The following is a 23,098-nucleotide window of genomic DNA, read 5'->3' as shown; positions in this document are numbered from 1 at the left end:
ATCTAAACATGAGAATCCTACTGCAATCACTAGTTTATCATATCCTACTTGTTTTTACATTCAACAAGTTATTTAATTATTTAAACAACGATGAAAACACTATTGCAGATTACACATTCATACAGATCATGAACTGAAAATAGAACGAGACAAATACAGAAGGGACATCGTTATTTTTGGACAAACGTCACCGGAAAAACCCAATTCGGGAAAATCAGTGCAACAACTCTGAGGGTTTTATTATTAAGCAGTAGTTCTGAATACACTCTGGATGCCCTCTCGGCTATCCAGTTATAGAGATAAAAATATACTGGCAGAAACCTAAGTGAGATTACCTCACTTCACCTGGCAAAAATCTCTTTGTTCCGACAACTGGATTGATCGTCCCCGGCTACAACTGCGCTGCCCCTACGCAGTAGCTGCGTGGCCTGTGTGGAGCACACTGGGACACTGCGTCAGCATTGTGCTGCCTCCTCTGCCTCCTGAAGCTCTGACGTCAGCCTTTCTGGCTGATTCTACTGCTCCCCAGGCTGAATTCAGATTTCTGCTGGAGGGTGGCTCTTCCCTTTCGCTGGAAATGCATGGGCCCTTCCTGGCCCAGCGTCAACCTCACAGGGTCTGTGCTGCCTCCTCTGGCATCTCTCTGCCTCTCTCTGCTGTGTATTCGAGGTCCCAGAGAAGATCCTCTGACCTCAACTATCCCTGCCCCTTTGCTACAACAAATCACTTGTTCAATTTTCTCAGCAAACCTCGCCCCAGAAAAATCAAACTCTTTGATCTCTCAAGTGTATCTCCAACTAACCCTCACGCCTTCTCTTATACTTTTCCTGTTGATGAATTAACGGTCGAGATTAAGTCCCTAATCAATAGCTAAGATTAAAACAAACCTGATCCTCGTCAAGTTTCTCATCCATATTCTTATTAATACCCATTAATATTTTTATTTTCCTAAATTTAGACTTAGGAACCTATTAAAAATATTAATTATTTTAATAACTCCTCATTTGGGTGCTCCAAACGATTTCTGGGTTCTGGAGATCTCATGTGTTCTAGCCCCTCCACAAAATTTCAGAGCTAGAGCACATCCGATGTACCCAAAATCAGCAGTCTAGTATCAACCCTATGCTCAACATCTTTACACAAATAGTGATGGTGACTCTTGAAGCAGCTCCTTTCCACAACTGTTAGGCTCTCACAGGGATGACTTTTTTCTCTAGATTCACACACTTATCCAAACCCTATTTGCATCTTTATTAGCTAATTGGTATTGCCTTAGCCAGAAAATATCTTGATTTTGGCTTGCCTTCGTTTTCTTCTATCCACTTGTGTGTGATTATAGTCCTTTGATGCCTTCTCTGATCATAGTGGCCCCTTGCTATCTTCATTCGCTTCCTTGGCTTCTCCTTTCATGGTTCTAATACCGTGTGAGTTTTGAATGCACAAATACAAGCATGGGCATGAACAAACATAGGACTGATAAAGAGTGAATTCATCTATACGTTATTGGTTGGTTCAATGCCTCATTACATAGTTAGAGAAGAGGATTATGTTATGTAACTCCAATACCTAACCATTTAAATATCAAATTAACTATTATATCAAATATCTCATGATTGCATCATTTATTAACTAAGTCTATTATATGCCTAAGTCCTGACTCCTACTTAATATGTCTCACGTCTAAATATGACTATCATCTCTAACAATATCTAAGGTTATGTTTTTTCTTTACTTTTCTCATACAATAGTTTAGCTTATTTTATTTTATGCTTTACTTTTAGCTTATAGGAGTTCCTTTGGCACTCCTATAATGTATCCCTGTTCGATTGTATTTTTAAGTCTCATTGCCCTATATTTGTAGTCATTTTTGGACATTAATAAAATTATCTTATCTTTTTCATCAATAATTTATTTTGCATGTTCTAGTGCAACGGTTTAGATTTAATTGTGTACATCACCTAATTTCTTCTTGTAGGTGGCTGCTTTTAGGGCAACATTGGAGGAAATCGGTGATTCATCATTGCTGGTGCATGTAGTAGACATTAGGTAGGGGTTTGGTTTATGGCATTATGCCCTTTTTCGGTGATATATATGCATTCTTTAGCAGAAGCTTTTTTAGGCTTTAGTCACTTAATATCAGGTGATATTAGAGCACCGTCCATGATGATAAATGTATTTTGTTACCTTCTCCCATATAATCAGAGAAAAGCTGGAAGATTAGGTATAGCAGCTCACTGTTTTCTTTGTTTTTCCTTCTAAATACAGCCATCCCTTGGCAAAACAACAGACAGACACTGTGAAGAAAGTGCTTGCAGAGCTCGATATTCAACATATTCCAATGTTGACCGTATGGAATAAGGTGATGTTTTCTCACTGATATTTGTCTTTGCAGTGTAAATAAATGGTTTTCTGGACTCTAACATGTTCTAATGTAAAATCTATTTCAGGTAGACAAAGCCATAGATCCTGATACAATCAGAAAAGAAGCAGAGCAAACAGGAGATACCATTTGCATTTCAGCCATGAATGGTGATGGCCTACAGGAATTTTGCTTTGCTGTTGAACAGAAATTAAAGGTTTATCCAACAGTCATTCTGCTCTAGCTTTTATGAAAAACTTCATTCCCACATGATTCTATTGGCCTCCACCCCCTACCCCCAATCCCAGTTTTCGGTTTATGTTAAGATATTGTCTCTCACTTTCTACTGATTCATATTCCATGGTTTGCCTTTTCTCTTCAGGATTCTATGGTCTGGGTAGAAGCGTCTGTCCCATATGATAAGGGTGATCTTGTCAGCACAATACATCGTCTTGGGATAGTTAAACAGGTGGTATGTATTTGTCTAACAGTAAAATTTCCCCTTCTGTTGCATGCATGGTTGAGTTAGAATGAAACTGTATTTTTAGCACCACTGGTAACTGATGATGGTCTGTCAAGTGTTCTGGTTGGTTTACACAAATAGATGTAATTGAGAGCACTCAGCTGGTTATGTAATGATAGGTTCTTGATATTATATAGGTTATTGAGAAAAATACTTATCTTAAAATTATTCAGTAAAGTATTGGGCTATTTCATATCTTAAAACTATCCGGAAACTATTTGATTAACATATAACTACAAAACCTAGTTGAAAATCACTTGGACTGAAGCAAGAGAGCCCATATCTCCTAAACTCCGTCACAACTCCCATGCTAGATGCATTGAAAGAACAGCCTCATCATTACTCCAGGATATACTAGATTGCAGTTACCTAATTGCTTGAGAGTCTGTCTAGGCTAGCTTTGGGTTTCTCTCTATTTGGTACACATCTAGACAGATCCTCTTCTTCAAAGGGAGCATCACCTCTGCATACTGTGTATGCAGGATCCTGAATCAGAAGGCCATTTCATCTTTAGATGCCCTATCTATTATGAAATCTGTGGTTATACAGTGCTTGTTTACAGAGTCGTGTCTCCTTGAGGATTTTCACATAATATGAGGACCAAAGATGTATCACCCCTACTCCTTTATGAGATGCTTCATCTTTGGCAGAACTTTTTTAAGAGATGGATTTCCCTGCATTTCTAATTCTAGGTGCATTACCTCTAACTTCCAACCTCTAGATTGCTTTGATCACAAGAAGTCATTTTCACCTCCAAACCCTTTTATTTTTTCTCATCTTTGTTGATTTTCTAGTGCTAATTAGACAAACACAATTTTCTGATACTGATAATTACTTGTAATGATATTTTTGCTCACTTCAGATTATCATTAAGCAATTACACTTAAGAAAATTCAACTGTAAATGCAATAGAAACACTAGAGATTGTAGTAGGATAGTAGAACAATAGACAGCATAATTTTTTCACCTGGGAAACCCAACCTTGGGAGAAAACCCAACAATATTTTCTAGGAGAAATAATTGTTAAATTCAACAAAAAATACAATCTCATTTTCCAGCCAAACTTGGTCAACCTGACCACAGAAACCAACAAGGTAAAACCTGGTCAAACAGCTCAGAAACGGGTCTGAATTCTGCCCAGAATCCAGTCAATTCTGCCAAGATTCGGTCAAAGTGCCAGGAAAAGGATTCGGTCAAAGTGCCAGGAAAAGGATACGGTCAAACCACCTCTGGAAGTCTCGGTCAATGTGCCTCAGGAAGTCTCAGTCAACAGCCTCAGAAATTCGCGGTCAACTGCTTCCAAAAGACTGCGGTCGAACACAGGAATTTTGGTCAAACTATGGCTAAGAAATTCAGTCAACTGCGCAGAATGAAGCTTGGTCAACTGCCCAGAATTTTGGTTGAACAGTCTGTCAAAGTATGGTCAAACAGATCAGAAGAAGGCTCAGTCAACACTGGTCAAACAGACTTTTAAAACTGGTCAAACTTCGCTGGGAAAACTTCAGATCTCCTCTCTGTTGCATGTGTGAACAGAAGACTTATTGATTTTATGATCCAAATTGATGCCAAATGGAGGAGGTCGAATAGTGTATTTATAGTGGTCAAAGTAGGTGGGTTTTGACCTAGGGTCAAACCCATTCAGCTGGTGGGTTCGACCTGTCTGTTTGGAACCTAAATGTGCTTATCTATATATATATATATATATATATATATATATATATTTTTGTAATTAGGTCAACTTGGACACTGACCTAAGCTACAAAAAATCAGCAATCTAACACCTAGATTTTCCCTCATCTAAGGCCCCTATTCATTTTTTTTTTTTTTTGACAAGATTGGATATTGGTATTGATTTCAAAAAGAGGGGGGAGCAAGCTCCCATTACAAAATTTCTGGTACGAGTCAGGGAGAGGAAGAGAGCAAGAAACTTGCTCCTACATGTTCAACTGCTATCCTATTATCATAGATTCCGAGCTTCCCAACTACATCTTGCTTGTAAACTTTAACAAACTGTTGTAATAAAAGCTTATATTTATATTTCATGATCAAAAAATATTACTTAGATATTGGTCTGATAAAACAGGTGCTGAGGCGAACTGTACTACAACAGAAATGTTCTGAAGCAAACTTAGAGCAGGGTCCATCTATTCATGATTAACTGTAGTTTCTTCCTTCTCTTTATTCCTACTGCTTTGGTCCACCGTGATTGAGTTTTCTCCAGTTTTGTTGGTGGTGATTTCTCTTAGGAAAGTGACTGGGTTTTCCAAATGAGCGCACCTATTGTTCAGGGCCTCAATATCTGCACGTTGCTCAGTGAAATGCTTCAATAGACAAGCATTTTCCATCCTTGTCTGGCTTCGAATCTATTTGACTGTCTCCCTTCGCTGGTCAATAACAACTTTGTGTGCTCTGTAGTGAACACAGGAGTCATTCTTTGATGAGCGTTCAAGAGGATCCATTTGCGCAATAAGACCATAGAGAACCTTCGCCGAAAGACCACAAAATTCAGAGGTAGAAGATGAAGACTTTGTTTCAGGCTACAGAAGGCGCAAAATACAACTCAGAGGGATGCCCTGAAACGCAAGAGGCCTGCAAGACAAAGAAAGGGCAAGCTCTTGGATTGCTACCTAGACCAGAACAGAAGAATAAGCAGAAAGGTTTAGCAGGAGAGCATACTACAACACACTGAGAGTAATTCGAATGAGAGATGGGAGGCACCGAGAGATGGGAGGAGTTAAAAAAGGAGGAGGGCGGATGACTGGAAAATCAAGGAGCAACAAGGATTGCATCACGAGGAGCATGGGAGACAAAAATCCATAAAATCAGCTTGGGGCAGAGCAGAGAGGACGTTGAGGATTTTGTTGGGGTTACACTTCTGACAGAGGGGATATGGAGATGAGATTTATGAAAGAGCATCCGATACCCATGACGTGACAACCGGGATATTGGCTTCGACTTAAAGAAAGGCATGAGATTGCTGAGAGGATTGAAAAGGATAGTCAAACTCAAATTCTGCATCTCTAGGAGGACACGCTCCTCAGTTCTAATCACGTGAAAAACATGCATGTGTGGAAGAGCATACAAGGCATTATGGGACGTCTTTGTAGTGAATTTCATTATTGATTTTAACTTCTCCCCGAGGTTGAGCGCACACATTGTTTGCGTGTTTATCAACAACCTTGTTATGCTCTCTTAAAATATGAAAAAAAGAGACGTTCCCCAAGATTTTTAGCTAGTGTTGAATTCTGGAAACAATCTGATTGAGTTCAACATTTTTTGGTTTTGTGTTTGAAACCATTTGCTGGATTAGAATTGAGGAGTCCCCAATAATGAATGGATTCATATAGTTTCTTTTGTTTAGAATTTCGGACCCTAGAAGAAATCCGTATGCTTCTGCTTTGTTGTTTGATTCTATACCCAGCCCCCCCTCAAAGGAGATTGAGCTTGCATTTCGTTGATCAAGAATATAACCACTCTCTCTTGCTTTTCCTGGATTAGAATTTGAAGCTCCATCAAAGAAAAGACATTGACGCTTCAAAGAATTTATCCACAATAAAAAGTCTTTTTATTTTAGTAGAATTTTCTAGTCTTTTGGCTTGCTAAGAATGTGAGGAGGGTAGCTCCTAATTTGAGGTTTATCCAGGATCAAATTGTTATGTAAAAATTAGTTAAGATTATGTAAATTTGATTAGCTGTAGTATTTAGGCAAAAGGGCATGACCAAAGATCATGCCCTTTCACCAAGAGGCACCTAAGGTTGTATATAACCGGGGCTCTGTCTAAAAATGTAATCATCAATTTAGTATTTCTTCATTAATAAAGATATCTATATATATATATATATATATATATATATATATATATCTATATATATATATATATTTCTGTTATCAAGAAGTTTTCACTTCATCTGGTATCAGAGCGGGTTCGTTATCCCCCACTTCCGCTGTGCTCATTGTTCATCTCTGCTGCTCACACCAATTCATCTTCCGTCATACCATTCTCCACCCATACCCGTCCACTCCAACGCTGCCTGCATTCTGCCATTGTCCATTCTGTACGATATTTTGTGTCTTCCCTGCATCCCTTTTCTTGTTCAATCAATACATTTTCGCTGCATTGCACTATCATCTTCATTTTTATGCTAACATATCGTCCACTTTTTCCATTGACTCCCATTGCATCGTTTCCTTCTTTGGTAACCTATAGTAATACGCTAAACTGGCATCGTTTTTTACTTGCGGCAAGCTCTGCGGTTCCATGTGGTGGATCTGTGGTTCTTCTGAATAATTGCTGCGGTGATATCCGCTTGTGGGTTTTACTTTTGAAGGTCAAACAAAAGGTGACCTACCAAAAGACGTAACTATTCGTGCGATATATATATATATATATATATATATATATGCGATATATATATATATATATATGCGATATATATATATATATATATATATATATATATATATATATAATATAATATAACTATATATATAAGTTATATATAATATATACTATAATTTAATTATAAGTTATATAATATATAACTTTAATTTAGTTATAAGTTTTATATATATATAAAGTTAATTAATTAATTAATTAAATTTATTTTAATTAATTAAAAAAACACTTATGTCATATAATTAAATTTAATTATTTAAAAAAAATATTATTAAAATTTTAAGCTGATAGATAAATACACCCCCCCACAAACTCGCTCAATGTCGACAATGACAATGGCGGATTTCCAAAAAAAATTGTTGGATGCGGAGCATAGGATAAGTAACAACCACGATGAGGTCAGTAAAAGATTAGATGAATTCAAGATCAAGCTTGAGGGGCAGGCTGACAATATCAAAAAACAGGCTGACCAAATAAAAAATCTTCAGGATACGACAAATCGAATAGAAATAAAGATGGAAAATCAACATGTCCAAACAGAAGTAGACATCAAAGAGGCCTTAACAATGCTGAAAATTCTGTGTAAAAGGGCGAATTGTACACCCGAACAACTACTAAAAGAAAATGAAGAGAATCAAGAACACATCTCATCAGATTCAACAAAGTCAACAGACTCTCATGAAAAAGTTGAATCCCCAAAAAAATCAGGGACACCCCACCAAGAAGTGAGTAACACAACCCTTACAAACAAGCAACTCTGGGATACTTTTACTAATCAACACCCATTTTTCACTCAACCATTAGCAACATACCAGCGAAGGGCAAAAGTCGAGATGCTTAAATTCGATGGAAACGAAGAAAACAATGTTGCATGGATAAATAAAGCAGAAGAATACTTTGAGATATATGACATCAATGGTGATGACGAAAAGCTTAGGCAAGCATCCATGAAAATGGAAGGGGAAGCATATAATTGGTATATGTGGTGGAAAAAGGCAACATACGTCATTAGCTGGAGAAAATTTAAGGATGCATTTTTTAAAAGATTCCAAGGTGTAAAAGAAGAAGAGTTCTTTTCAAAACTCATCAAATTACGACAAAAAGGAAGTGTGGACGAATACACTCAAGAATGGGAGACCTTAGTAACACGAGTACCTGGGTTATCAAAATCTCGTCTAATTCAATCATACGTCTCGGGACTCAAAACCCATTTACAAGTAGAACTTGAGATGCATGACATTTCATCAATAGAAGTAGCAAGACGAAAAGCAAAAACAACTGAAAAGAAATTCGAACAAATATTTTGGTCAAAATCCGAAAAAACATATTCAAGACGAAGAACACCTCAATATGCAGATGCAAAAAATACAAGATATGTTCCACCACATCGTCGTGAAGATGAAAAATCTAATGTGGAAACGCAAAGGATAAAAGAGGGTAAATGCAAGCGCTGTGGTGAGAAGTGGGACCCCAAACATAGGTGTGCTAAAGGAAAAGAACCAAAGAACCTATATAATTGTGAAGCAAACAATGATTCAAATAGTGAAGATTCTGACATAGAAGAAACAGAAGATGCCCCAGAATTCTCACCAGAATTAGATGACGAAAGTATTCCGCAAGTGTCATTATCAGCTATGACAGGTATATCACAACCTCAGACTTTAAAGTTAAAAGGACACATAAAGAAGAACAACGTGGTGGTTCTCATCGACTCTGGTAGCACACACAATTTTTTAGATGCAACCGTGGTAAAGAGACTCAATATTTTTTCATTTCCCTTAACAAACATGAAGGTGATGGTAGCTAACGTTAAGAAGATTGAAAAAGTGGGGAAATGCCATAAGGTTAAATTGCAGATTCAAGACTTCAGTTTAGAGTCTCCGTTTTTCACGGTACTGTTAGGAGGAGTAGATGTAGTCTTAGGTATCCAATGGTTACGAACTTTAGGTACTTATGTCGCCAACCACGAAGTACAATTTATAAAATTCAAATGGGGAGGTCAGAAGTACAAATTACACGGATTCCAAGCGCCAGAAAATCAAATTGTATCATCATCTCAAATGATGAAGATGATTTGAAAAGGAGCACCCGCTTATGTAGTACAATGTCACTAGTTAGAAATGTTATCTGCAAATATGACCAGTGAAGAGTCACCAAAGATACAAGATCTAATTCAGAAGCATGAAAAAGTATTTCAAGACCTACCTATGAAGATGCCGCCTAATAGAGAAATTGAGCATACAATAGAAGTCAAGGCAGGATCAGACCCTGTCAACATCAAGCCATACTGATACCCACATCACCAAAAAATAGAAATTGAGAGATTAATCCAAGACCTCTTAAAGTGTGGGATCATCTCGAAAAGTAAAAGTCCTTACGCTGCTCCAGTGGTGTTGGTAAGGAAGAAAGATGGTTCATTCAGGCTATGCATTGATTATAGGGGATTAAACAAAATAACAATCAAAAACAAGTTCCCAATCCCCTTTATCGATGAAATGTTGGATGAGCTACATGGCACAAAGTATTTCTCAAAATTGGACTTAAGATCAGGCTACTATCAAATTGGAATCAGATTAGAGGACATACCAAAAATGGCATTCCGAACACACGAAGGTCACTATGAATTTAAAGTAATGCCGTTTGGATTAACCAATGCACCAGCAACGTTTCAAACAACCATGAACGAATTATTTTGTCCACATCTTAGGAAATTTGTATTAGTATTCTTTGACTATATTCTAATCTACAGTAAAACTTGGAAGGAGCACTTGCAACATTTGGACAAAGTTCTTACACTACTTAAAGAACACCAATTTTACGCAAAAAAATCCAAATGCACCTTCAGAAAGGAAGAAGTAGAATACCTTGGACACATTATATCCCATGAAGGTGTAAAGGTGGACCCTAATAAAATCAAAGTTATAAAAGAATGGACAAAACCTGCTAATATATCCAAGCTAAGAGGGTTCTTAGGCTTGACTGGATATTACCGAAGATTTATTAAAACTATGCACATATAACTGCACCTCTAACAAATATTTTAAAGAAGAATTCGTTTCTATGGGATGAGGAGGCAGGAAGGTGTTTTTGAAAAATTAAAGGAAATTATGTCTAATGCTCCCGTATTAGCAACACCATATTTTTCTAAACCGTTTATCATTGAGTGTGATGGTTCCGAATTCTGTATAGGTGCAGTATTAATGCAACAAGGACATCCAATAGCTTTTGAAAGTAGGAAGCTCAACAAAAGAGAATGCCTCAAATCCACATACAACAAAGAAATGCTCGCTATCATGCACGCACTAGCTAAGTGGAGGCAATATCTTTTGGGAAGTAAGTTTTCTATTGGAACAAACCACAACAGTCTCCAGCACCTCCTTCAACAAAAAACACTTTCCGAAGAACAACAAAAATGGATTGAAAAAATTGCTGCTTTTGACTTGGAAATACTACACAAAAGAGATAAAGACAATGTAGTAGTAGATGCCCTATCTAGGAAAGATGAAGAACCAACACTACTTGCAATTTCGGTTGTTGTCCTTGAGTGGCTTAACGAAATTCGAAGTGAGTATGCCAAGGATCCAGAAATAACGGCAATAATCAATAACCTTCCCAACAACTCAAAATTTGAGTGGAAGAATGATATCCTATGGTACAAGGGAAGAATCTATCTAAATACAAATTCCAAGTTTAAGTTTAAGATACTCAAGGAATCACATGACTCACCGTCAGCTGGACATGTAGGATTCTTTAAGACTTACTACAATGCACGTCAATCCTTCTTTTGGAAGGGAATGAATCGTGATATTCAGAAATATGTAGCAAAATGTGACACATGTAAAAGGAATAAAAGTGAAAATATTATGACACCAGGATTACTTCACCCTTTAAACATTCCAAATCAGAAATGGGAAGAAATCTCGATGGACTTTATCGAAGGATTACCAGTATCTGAAGGCAAGGACAAGATTTTCGTAGTAGTCGACAGACTCACCAAATATGCTCACTTTATGGCAATAAAGAAGTCATACTCAGCAAAAGAAATCGCTGAAATATTTTGCAAAAACATATGTAAGTTACACGGTTTTCCGAAAGTCATTATGAGTGATAGAGATGCCAAGTTCAAAGGTAATTTCTGGAAGGAATTGTTTAGCCATATAGGAACCTACCTAAATATGAGTTCCGCTTATCACCCTCGAACAGATGGCCAAACAGAGGTTGTCAATAAATGTTTGGAGGCCTACCTACATTGCTACGCTACAGAAAAACAAAATAAGTGGGCTCAATGGTTACATCTTGCTGAGTGGTGGTATAATTCCACTTATCATACATCAGCAAAAATGATGCCATTTCAAGCTTTATATGGGTATGAACCCCCGAAATGGAAGGATCTAGCTATTGTCCAGACAAATCTACCCGCTATTAAAGATCAACTAGAAGAAACCCACAAAATCGTCTAAATATTAAAAGAAAACCTGAATAATGCAAGGAATCGTATGAAGCAACATGCAGACCGTAACAGAATCGAAAGAGAGTTTGAAGTCAGAGAATGGGTATTTGTTAAGCTCCAACCATAGAAACAGTTATCCTTAAAACAGAAAGGAAAAAACAAAGTAGAACCAAAGTTTTATGGACCTTATTAGATCAACAAAAAGATTAGCCAAGTTGTGTATGGCTTAAGCCTTCCAGAGACAAGTCATGTTCACAACGTCTTCCACGTATCTTGCCTTAAAAGGGAACTAGGTAACAATCAAACAGCGCAAACAATGCTTCCATCCTTAGATGATGAAGGAAGAGTCGTTCTAGAACTAGAAGGTATTTTGTCTACTAGAGAAAGAAAGCTTCGATATCGTACTATCAAGGAATATCTGATCAAGTGGAAGGACTTACCCAAAGAAGAAGCTTCTTGGGAGAATGAATCATTTTGTCAACAACATCCGTCGTTATGCATGCTTTGAGGACAAAGCATTCTTTCGAGAGGAAGGCAATGTTATGTAAAAATTAGTTAAGGTTATGTAAATTTGATTAGCTGTAATATTTAAGAAAAAGGGCATGACCAAAGATCATGCCTTTTCACCAAGAGGCACCTAAGGTTGTATATAACCGGGGCTCTCTCTAAAAATGTAATTATCAATTCAATATTCCTTCATTAATAAATATATTTATATATATATTTCTGTTATCAAGAAGTTTTCACTTCACAAATTGATCTGTGCCTTCTCTTCATGCTAGAGAATGCTCAGATCCAAATTCTTTGCTCCTTTAGCAAAAATAAATTCTGAAGCGAGCCCCCAAGCTTTGGCTAGGATTTTCCTAGTTTCTGACTTTTTGTTATGAAAGATTTGCTTATTATGGGCAAGCCATATTTTCCACCAAAGGAAAGAAGGGAGACAACTCCAAAATCTTTTTATCAAGTTTTTATTCATAAAAGAATAAGGATAGGATGCTTTCCAGTTATCATAGAAGTCCGAGAGGGAGAGATTGAAATTGATGTTGACCTCAACTGGATGAATAGGCGCCAACCAACAGTGTTTAGTAAAATTGCAATTTAGAAAAAGGTGTTGGATTGTTTCTTCATTTTTACAACACAATGTGCATCTGGAAGGCCCATGGATACCTTTTTTCCTAAGATTGTCCACTGTAAGTATCTTGCCTTTAAGCATTGTCCACATAAAGAATTTGATTTTTGGGAGGCTTTCTATTTTCCAAACAGATTTCCATTGAGTCCAAACTTGCAGACCAAGGTATGCTTGGAGCTTCTCATACCCTGACTTAACTATGCAGACCCCACCGGATGGGTTCCATTTGAAATTATCTTGTGTTCCAACACTTATAAGCGCTGCACCCTTAATGTTTGAGGTAATCAATTTCCATTGATTGCTTAGGTCGAAAGGGAAAGCTCGGGGAAACCATTCATCCCAAGTGTTATCTTCATGATTCCAGGATGAAATTTGATAGAGAGTATTTATTTCTTTGTTTTGCATCCAAGTCTTGAGAGGGTGGATTTCTTGCAAGTTTGAAGGAGGGGGAGATCCCATGATGTTGTCTCTTCACAAATTGATATCTTGTCCTCCTCCTGGTGTTAGTTTTTGGTAGCATCAGATGTGCTTTAGCCATGAAAATTGGTGGAGAGGCTAAGGCACATGAGTTCTAAAGAGCCCAGAAGCCGTTTGGTGAAATTTCACCCGGGTTGTATTTTATTAAAATAATTAATATTTTTAATGGGGTTCCTAAGTCTAAACTTAGAAAAATTAAAATAGTAATGAGTATTAATCAAAATATGGGTGAGAATGTTCTAGAAAGAGGATCAAGTCAAGTTTTTAATCTTAGCTGTTGATTAGAGACTTAATCTTGACCGTTGAAGTCTCAACGAAAAAAGTATAAGGAGGAGGCTTGGGGTTCATTTAAAAGGACACATTGAGAGAACGAATTGATCTAGAGTTTGAAATTTCTGGGGCTTGGAAGCTGATAAGTTCAAACTAAGTGATCATTTTGTAGCAGAGGGGCAGTGATAGTTTGGGAATAATGGGAAAGAGGCGGAGAGCCACCGGTGGAGGCAGCACAACACCTAGAGGGACTAACGCTGGGCCAGTCTGGGCCCACGCAGGCTTGACGCAAAGCTAGAAGGGCTAGCACAGAAGTGAGGTTGCCCTCATGCAGAAATCCAGAACTACTGGGGAGCTACTGGAACAAACGGGAAAGGTTGACGCAAAAGCTCCAAGAGGCAGAAGAGACATCGCAGGGTTGACGCAGAGCCTTTGAGGATGACGCAGGGCCTACGCAGGGCCAACGTAGAGATAACTGGGGTTAGCCAGTTCTGCTGCTGGATCAACCAGAAACTGTGGGGTGAAGTGACGTAATCTCACTGAGTTTTTCGCCATTATATTTTTCTCCGTAACTGGATTGTCGGGCGGGCATCCAACATTATATTCAGAACTACTGCTTAATAATATAAAATCCTCAGAGCTGCTGCACTGATTTTCCCACATTGGGTTTTTCTGGGGACTATTTTGTCCAATGCGGAAAATCCCAATGTGGAAAAATCCAATGGCATCGGTCCTTATGCTGATGCTAGGCCTACTGCCCAACATCCTCTGAAGTTGTTGCATCATGTACTGCTACCCATGCCCCTGCCAATGCCACTGTTGCATTTGTACAACAACTCCCTATGCATCTGTGCTGCGACCCATGGCTCTGCTACTACCACTATTGCATCTGCACTGCAATCCCTCTCATCATGCTGCCCATAGCACTGCCACTGCTAACTGTTGCACTGCAACTCAGTTACTGAGAAGTAAGTAACTGATCTCCCAACTCTGACATCTCAGTCAGGGTAGAGACACCCTCGATGCTGAAACTCCCTCTGTCGTTGACAAGTGCTCCCTCTCTGACCTCTGCGCTGCTGCAACAACTCTATGCATCTCACACTATTGCCTCACGCTATCCTGGGAATCCTGCACTGTAGCTCCCTCTGACGCTCCATCTGCATCTGTCTCTACTGACATCCGCCGATACTACTACTCCTCTTTGGGGCTCTCGTAGCAAGGTATAATCCAAGAGGTTGGGTACCTCAAGGATCTTGCCCCTCATCGCCTGTAGTCCATCTGACTGCAACTCGATGTCCCCCCACTTCTTCTCAAGTGGCGTATGAGCACTCATGGCACAATCATCATCTGTCTCCACTTCCTTCTCCGCCCTTGCTGGCGCAGCCTTGGTCTTAGAAGCCTCTTCTTTGCTCTTCTTCCTTGGTCACTGGCTCGCATAGTGACCCAGTTTGCCACAGTTGAAGCATTTGACCTTCGAGAGGTCCTTCTTCTTCCGTTTCTCCTGCTTTCCCTCAGATGCTAGGGCAACATCCTCCTCTTCCTCCATCTTGATTTGAATCCCCTTGTCGCTGCTTCCCGCCTTGCTCATTCTTCTGATCTCTTCTTGGCAAAGAGCTGCCCACATTTCCTCCCGATCTGGAAGGGTCGCCTTGCCTAGTATGCTCTGGACAAACACTTCCCAGTCTTCAGAGACCACGTTCAGGTTTGTCCTCACCATCAATTCTTGGTCCGGCATGGCCCCCATGGAGGTCAGCTGATCCCGGATCTCCTTCAATTGACCGAGGAAGATGTCGATCTGTTCCCCTTTCTGCATTTGGTATGACCGCAGCTGATTTTCAAGTAGCATCCTTCTCTGCGCAGAAGTGTGCTGGTACAATTTCTTTAGGGCCTCCCACATCTCATTTGTCGTGTCCTTTTCGGAAATATGTGGTACTACATGGTACTTGACCCCATCAAGGATGACACTCTTGGCCCTTGCCATTGCATCCTCGTACTTATCATTATCAACTGGGTCAACTGGGACCGCTATTGTCCCCAAGGCAAACTGCTTGAGATGGTTCCTGTCTATAACGGATAAGATTTTGGCCTTCCAAACTAGGAAGTTTGAGGCTATGTCCAGTCTGTCTTGGTCTCTTACCCCGTTCATTGCCATCTCGCTGCTCCTCTACTTCCCTCCTGGAAGTTCTTGGTGTGACTCCCTCTAAGCCTCGATTTTGCTCCTAGAAACCCTTTTGCCAATGTCGAGATGCACCCACTCCGATCGTTAGTGCAACTGCACCACTGATCCAGACTTCTTGGCTAGAAATCCTCGGTAGCAACTCCCTCCTCCTTGGTCTTGCCCTGTTAGGTACTGTTTTGACTACAGTACCCCACCAACCTCACTCTGCAACTTACCCATAGCCTCCTAAGCCCTAACAAACTAAAGGTTAAAGCTTCTAGGCTTTGTGAAATCTTGACACCAGCAAAATCCGCACCTCCTGGCCATGAGCGTCAATCCTTCCTGACTGAGAAAGATGACCAGGCACTGCGTAGGTCGAGTCTGCTCCCCTCTGCCACTGCGTTGATCCTCTTCCCAGCTCAAACTTGATGACGCAGGCACTGCGTCACCCCTTCCTTGCTGCTTCTCTGCTAGGAACAACTTCTGTCACTCGGGACAACTGTTTTTTGCTGCTGTTGCTCTGCTCGGCTGATGTCCTCAGTTCTCCTGTGATCTGCAACCACCCTCTGATACCATGTTGGAATTTCTAAGTCTAACTGTTAGAAACCCTTCATGTATTTTTCTGATTTATTTTTGCCTACCTGTTTTGATTAATTAACAAGTTATTTACCATGTAAATATTGAAAATAAATACAAGTACATGCTCAACACATTACAGATCATCAACTGAAGGAAACAAAAACAAGCACACAAGTGACACCGTTGTTTTTGGACCAATGTTCCCGGAAAAACCCAATGCGAGAAAACCGGTGCAACTAACTGAGGGTTTTAATTATTAAGTAGTTTCAGAATACAATTTGGGTGCCAAAACGGGCTCACCCAACAAAGAATAATCTCGGTAGTAGTACCTCTCAATCGGAAGCAGATATTCCGGTTGAAACACCGGATAAACACTCCGATAGCTCCCAGCTCCAATCTGCCCCACGAAAACCCTAGCATTAGCCTCTAGGGATTGCATCAGCCCTTTCTGGCCCAACGTCTACCCAATGTCACCCTAGCTCGCCCTGCGTCAGCCTCTGGAGGCACTGCGTCAACCCTTAGAGCCTTTGCGTCACCCACGCTGGCTCTTTGAGGCACTGCGCGGCTCCTGGCTGGCTTTGCATGAACCTCTGGCTGGCTTTGCGTCCCTCTCTCCCGGCTTCTGTGCTGATCCTCCTGGTACTATCTCTGCCTCTTTGCTTCTATATTCACTGCCCCTCAGCTGCAACTCTGATCACTCTTTCGACTTCCTCAACAAACCCTTCCCCAGAAAGTCGAAATCTTGATCTCTTGGTGTATTCTCCAAGTGACCCTCAAGCCTCCTTTTATACTTTTCTTGTTGACAATTCAACGGCTGAGATTAAGTCCCTAATCAACGGCTAAGATTAACTCTGGCTTGATCTATGACTTTTGGACTCTGGCTTAGAAAGTAGATCCAAGTCCTTTTGGAACGGTCATCAATGAAGGTGCCGAAATATTCGGCACCACTAAGAGCTTTTGTGGACATGGGTCTGTAGATATCTGAGTGTATCAATCCCAGAACACTCTTAGCCCTATTGTTGCTTCTCGAAATTGCTGCCTTGGTGTACTTTCCTAGTGTGCATCCTCTGCATACATCATCTTGTTTGTTTCTTAATTCAGGATCCCTTGATACTGTTTTCCCGAGAATTCTTAGAGCCCCATGGTGTAAGTGTCCCATCCTCCTGTGCCATAGTTCATTCAAATCTTTTTCCCCATTGCTACCTATCAGTGCCATTGGAGATTCTAGCTGTAATCTATACAGCTTGTTACTTCTGACTCGAATCTAGGCCTTCTTTTTCCAACTCGGGTGTTTGACATATACTTTCTCCTTAATGAAGAAAACGTCATAGCCCTTGTTTTGAGCTGATATACGAAGAGTAAGTTCATCTCCAATCCTGGGACATGCAGCACATTGGTTGCTTGAAGTCGATCTCCTGCTTCTGTTTGAAAGACTACAGTACCTCCTCCTACGGGGGTACTTTTTTCCTTATTTCCCATGGTGATCTGGAAATTCATCCTTTCTTCCTGATAATTCGAAAAACATTCTCGTATTCCTGTCATATGCGAGGAAGCTCCACTATCTATATACCAAACCTCAGAGGAGGCAGAACTCGCTAGGCAAGCGACTTCTTCCAGTGTGGAAGCTAACATAGAATAATCGTGATCCATGTTCTTCGTGCTCTCTTCTTTCTCTTGAGATCTGCATGAGTCCCTCTGAGTTGATGCCTCGACATCATGCTCCTAGCTCATAGCAGATTCTTCAATCCTGTTGCCCAATCTCTGCTCTGATACCATGTGAACATTTCTAACACGAGATTCTACTGTATTAACTGATTTATTTCACCTACTTATCTCTCACAATAAGTGATTTACGAAACCTTCAGCAAACAGTAAAATAAATTCTATTGCAGTTATCACATAATTACATAGAGAAAATAATAGTGATATACAAGCACAAGAATCAATCACATCAACACAGTTGTTTTTGGACAATTGTCCCCAGAAAAACCCAATTTGGGAAACTCGGTGTAGCAGATGAGGGTTTATTTATTAATATTCAGCAACAATCGCTTTACAAGGAATCATTCTATAGAAACACTAAGACACTTCTGAGAGAAACACCTGAGACAAAGTTTCTCCTCCTCCTGGAGAAGTTCTGACACCCTGGAGACCCTTCACCCACTTTTGTGTCACTTATACGTCACTCTGCATCATTCTGCGTGAGGACTGCGTCTCCAATGGTGCTGTCTCCTTGTTCTTCCCTTTGCGCTGTCTCTCGAATGCCCTGCGTCACATCCTCCTCAGTCTTTGACTACTGCTGATGCCCTCCTCTTCCTTCACCCTGCAACTCTCACTCTGAAATCGAACTCTTTCTCCTTGAGAATTGATTTCCCCTAGGTTACTAAGTATTTGCCCGATGTATCTCGAAATGACTCTCAAGTCTTCTCTTATACTTTCCTTGTTGATGAATCAACGACCGAGATTAAGTCTCTAATCAACGGCTAAGATTAAAACAGACTTGATCCTTGTAAGTTTAGACTTGATCTTTATTAATATCCATTAATATTTTTATTTTCGTAAGTTTAGACTTAGGAACCCATTAAAAATATTAATTATTTTAATAACTCCTCATCTGGGTGGAATTTCTCCAAACGATTTCTGGGTCTTGGAGATCTCATGTGTTCTAGCCCCTCCACAAAATTTCGGAGCTAGAGCACATCCGATGCTACCCATATCAACAGAAACTACAAAAGGAATTGTCATAAGGTTAAGAAGGACAACAACAACAAAAGAAAGAGGGAAGAAGCTCACATGACTCATGAGGTGAAAGAAGAACAAAAGAAGCAAAAGAAGGAAGATCCTCTGGATCTCTACTATGACTAGGTCAAACCCTTTACTTCAAGTCTTTTTTCAAGGTTTTGAGTAGGATAGGAGCATGTTGGAATAAAATAAAACTGCATAGCTAGAAACATCTTCTAGAATCTAGAAGCATGAAGTACATAGAGTTGTAGATACTCATGAAGATGTAGCATTTATAATGAGAATAAAAATGCATGTGTAGAAATATCTTCTAGAATATAGGAGCATGGTAGATATAGCTCAAGATATTCATATAGAAGGAGCATACCTAGTATAGGATGTCATCCATGATAAAAGAAGATTGATCATGATTAAGAATCTTAGAAGACTTCCATCATCAAAAGAAAAGAAACATTTACAAGGCAAGGGTCTTTAAGATCCTATAGTGGAATCTTCAAAAGAAGGTTCATGAACCAAAGCAAATGTCTCACCGGGAATCCCATACATGTGATTCAAGAAAATGATGATATGCAGGCAAGCTAAGGTGAAGCAAGAATGGCCACACCAAGGACAACCAAATGAAGCTAAGATGATCAAAGGAGACTCAAAATGAGGTATGCATGCCTCAAAGTTTAGTCATGTTATCATTTGTATATTATTGAGTCATGGAAATAGTTCTATAACATGATGAAGTATGAAAGAATCTCTTTCACCAAGGACATGCTTGAAGGCATGTACTACAATGCAATGGAGGTCAACAAAAGAATATGCTCACGTAAGGAGTATAAGATTGCTAACTACGAAGCAAGAAGAAATGCTGACTGGTCCAGGAAGCAAGCAATAAAGAAATGCTCTCACAAGAAGCATAAGATGGTTGACCTATCTATCTAAGAAGAAGCAAATGAAGAAAGAGATCAAGCATGTGAAGAACACCATGATCACCAAGAATCACTATCTGACAAGATACTTTGAAGATATCTCTCGAAAGAAGGCAGGACAACTCTGACAAAGGAAGGAAGGACCCTTGACACCTATGAAGGCCTTGGAGATATGAAATATGCAGATAACTAATTCTACTCTACAAAGATGTTGTGATGAAGAAGCCATCCAACAAAAGAAAAAGCAATGTTGAAGCAATATCAGGATGAAGTCATGATGGGCTACTAGGTTGAAGCATGTAAACAAGAAAATACAACGAAACATCCATGAGAAGAGTATTTCGAAGCATGGACAAATGACAAAGGAGTAGCTAGATGACAAGAAAACCTGATGTATGGTAAGAAAGACACTTTCCACGAAGGAAGCAATGACATGACAAACCAGGAAGGAAAGTGATCGATGGATGGTGCCCTACCTAGAAGAAGTTTGAACAAAGACTTCATGACATCAAAGAAAGGAAGGAGATCAAGCAGCTGAAGGATGCATGAAGAAGAAGTTGCTGATGAATGAAAGAGTCCCTAGTTAAAAGGGAGCTCTAACAAGTCCCTAATAAAGAGGAAGTTTTGGATCACCCCAGATTACAAAGGAGTGACAATTGTGTATTTCATGGGTCATGCACTAGACCAACACTAGCAACCGTAAGTCTAGATGAAGGCCATGAATGGAAATGTAGACACAATATTCTTGTCTTCACTTGGGAAGAAAGAATGGGAGGATTACGTAATCACCTGGCATCCGATACTCTTTGAGGATGTGTAGGGTATCCAAGGCAAGAGTAGGCAAGAGGACCAATATTCTTTGAGGGTTGGGAACCCAAGATAAGAATAGTCCTAGAAGGTCATACTCAGAGAACACCCAGGTGGGTATTAACCTTGAGAGATAATGATGATGGTGTCAATAAATCATTGGTCTCGCCAACATTGTAGCTCATGATTTCATGAAGAGATGGGGCTGTTAGTCAAGGCCTTGCACTATGACAATGTTGATTGATATGATGCTATAATAGATGGATTGCAAATCTGGTTTCTCTTATGTGAATTCTTCGTAGATTGATAATAGCCAAACACATTGTAATGTTGTATGAATACCTCCCTAGTTAAGAGGGAGTGTTGAAGGAAGTGCAACTAGGTTTGGTCTTCATAGATGTACTTTTGATATTCGTGTTTATTCAAGAAAAGAAATATTATTTTTATAATATATGTCAATGAGTTTCTTTCTCATTGAAATAGGTCTAGCACAAGTTAAAGTGCTATAGATGAGTCAAATAGTCAAAAGAAAAGGTTGAAGACCTTAAGGGCATGTTACACCTTGTATATTTATGTATAGAGTCAAGATAATACCTCCAAGCAAAGTCAACAAGTCTCCTCCATGCAACGACACCTACAAAGAAGCAATCTGAATTAAATAAGTCAAGTCGGCCTAAAGGAGGAACAAACCTCTATATTGGTGTAATCATCTATCATTAACATAAAGTATAATTCACGGTCTAAACGTTTTGTTCTCGTAGGACCACACAGATCAGTATGTATTATTTCCAATGGACGTGATGCAAAATGTTCCTTTGCCTTGAACTCAACTTTTGTCTGTTTGCCGTGCCGACAAGATTCACATATTGTATTGGTAGGTTTTAAGATTTTCGGCATTTCTCTAATTACTTCCTTTTTGCTGATCTTGACGAAATTGTCGAAATTGATATGTCCCATTCGTTTGTGCCATAACCAAATCTTGTTTTCTTTTGCCAAGAAACACCCTTTAGGTGTCTCATCCAAAATATATATGTCTTTTGGAGCTCTGCTTGCTGTAGCCACAATTTTACCAAACTTGCCTTTCTTGATTTCACATTTCTTCGAGTTGAATAGCATCGTGTGTTATTGATCACACATCTGTCCAACACTGAGAAAATTGTGATTCATATTTTCAACCAACAACACATCCTTTGCTAATGCATCCTTGCATCCAAGAGTGACCATACCTGCTCCTATGACGTTTGATGACCCATCATTTCCAAAAGACACTGTTCCATCCTTCTTTTCTTTCAAGGATATGAACTTATTTCTATTTCCAATCATATGCATTGAGCAACCACTGTCAACATACCATACGTTTATGTTGCTTTGAGCCTTGAGAGCGAGAGCACACCTTTCAATCTTCCTTTTCCATACTTGTTCATTCTGATTTTGCGGGAATTCCTTTGAAGAACTTCCAAGTCTGCAATCTCTGGCCAAGTGTCCAAAATTGTTACATTTGTAACATTCGACATCATCTCTCAAACGATCAAATCTGTTCATATTCTGCTAAGTTTTGGAATATCCATTTCTGAGAGATCTCTTGGAATTATATTCATTGCAAACATACATGTGACGTTCTGCAGCTCTATGTCAAAACCTTCTACATGAATAACAATGACGATAAAAGATAAGTTGATACCTGTTAAAATTTGAGTACCAGAAGACAAGTGGTTCCCTAAGTCTTTGATATTTGGCCTAGGGAAAAGTGTCCAATTTTTATTTTAACTTTTCTCCCAAAGTGATTTTATAAGTGGTATAGTCAATTTAATTTAAAAGTGAGTTTATAAGTGGTGAAGTTACATTCTAATTTAAAAGTGACTTTATAAGTGGTAAAGTTACATTTTAATTTAAAGGTGACTTTATTAAAGTCAATGAAGAATTAGAAAGTGAAAAGGTGACTATGGAAATAAAAGGCTAAGTGGGTTTTTATTTAAATGGGTGAGTTAAAAAATAGAAAGTGAGAACTAAATGCACATTTATTCTCATCCCTAGACCTAAATGAATGTCAGCCATTAGATCTAAGGGTAACCCAAAAAGTCATTTAGAGAGTAAAAGGAGAAGAGAAGAGAGAAAGATCAATTCATTCTTTTATGAGCAGTTGAGAGAGAGAAGAGAGAGCAAGGAGAAAATTTCTGAGCAGTGAGAAAGTGAAGGAGAGCAGCAAGAAGACATTTTAGTAAATCTGGGCAGCAACTTTTATTGGCATGCATCCCAAGGCAAAACCATACAGCAGGAGAAAGGCACAAAA

The 23,098-nt window shown here is 39.2% G+C and overlaps 1 protein-coding gene across 13 annotated transcripts in view; it reads left to right on the top strand.

Annotated features, from left to right (window-relative positions):
• LOC149144141 (GTP-binding protein, HflX) overlaps positions 1-23,098 on the top strand; it is a 473,086-nt gene that overhangs the window by 340,878 nt on the left and 109,110 nt on the right. For 9 of the 13 annotated variants that reach the window (XM_089446973.1, XM_089446960.1, XM_089446968.1 and 6 more), the window contains 4 exons: positions 1,976-2,046; positions 2,266-2,359; positions 2,448-2,576; positions 2,742-2,831. In XM_089446973.1, the coding sequence (XP_089303099.1) occupies positions 1,976-2,046; positions 2,266-2,359; positions 2,448-2,576; positions 2,742-2,831 (384 nt within the window). The remainder of the gene's footprint in view (positions 1-1,975; positions 2,047-2,265; positions 2,360-2,447; positions 2,577-2,741; positions 2,832-23,098) is intronic. The other 4 variants (XM_089446961.1, XM_089446970.1, XM_089446964.1 and 1 more) reach the window with 1 other exon arrangement.

Source organism: Pinus tabuliformis, chromosome X, assembly GCF_031772625.1.
Source record: "Pinus tabuliformis cultivar Carrire ecotype Pingquan chromosome X, CPIR1, whole genome shotgun sequence".
NCBI classification, from domain to species: Eukaryota; Viridiplantae; Streptophyta; class Pinopsida; order Pinales; family Pinaceae; genus Pinus; species Pinus tabuliformis.
Note: the sequence above shows the minus strand (reverse complement) of the source record. Positions and strands in the feature narration are given on the sequence as shown.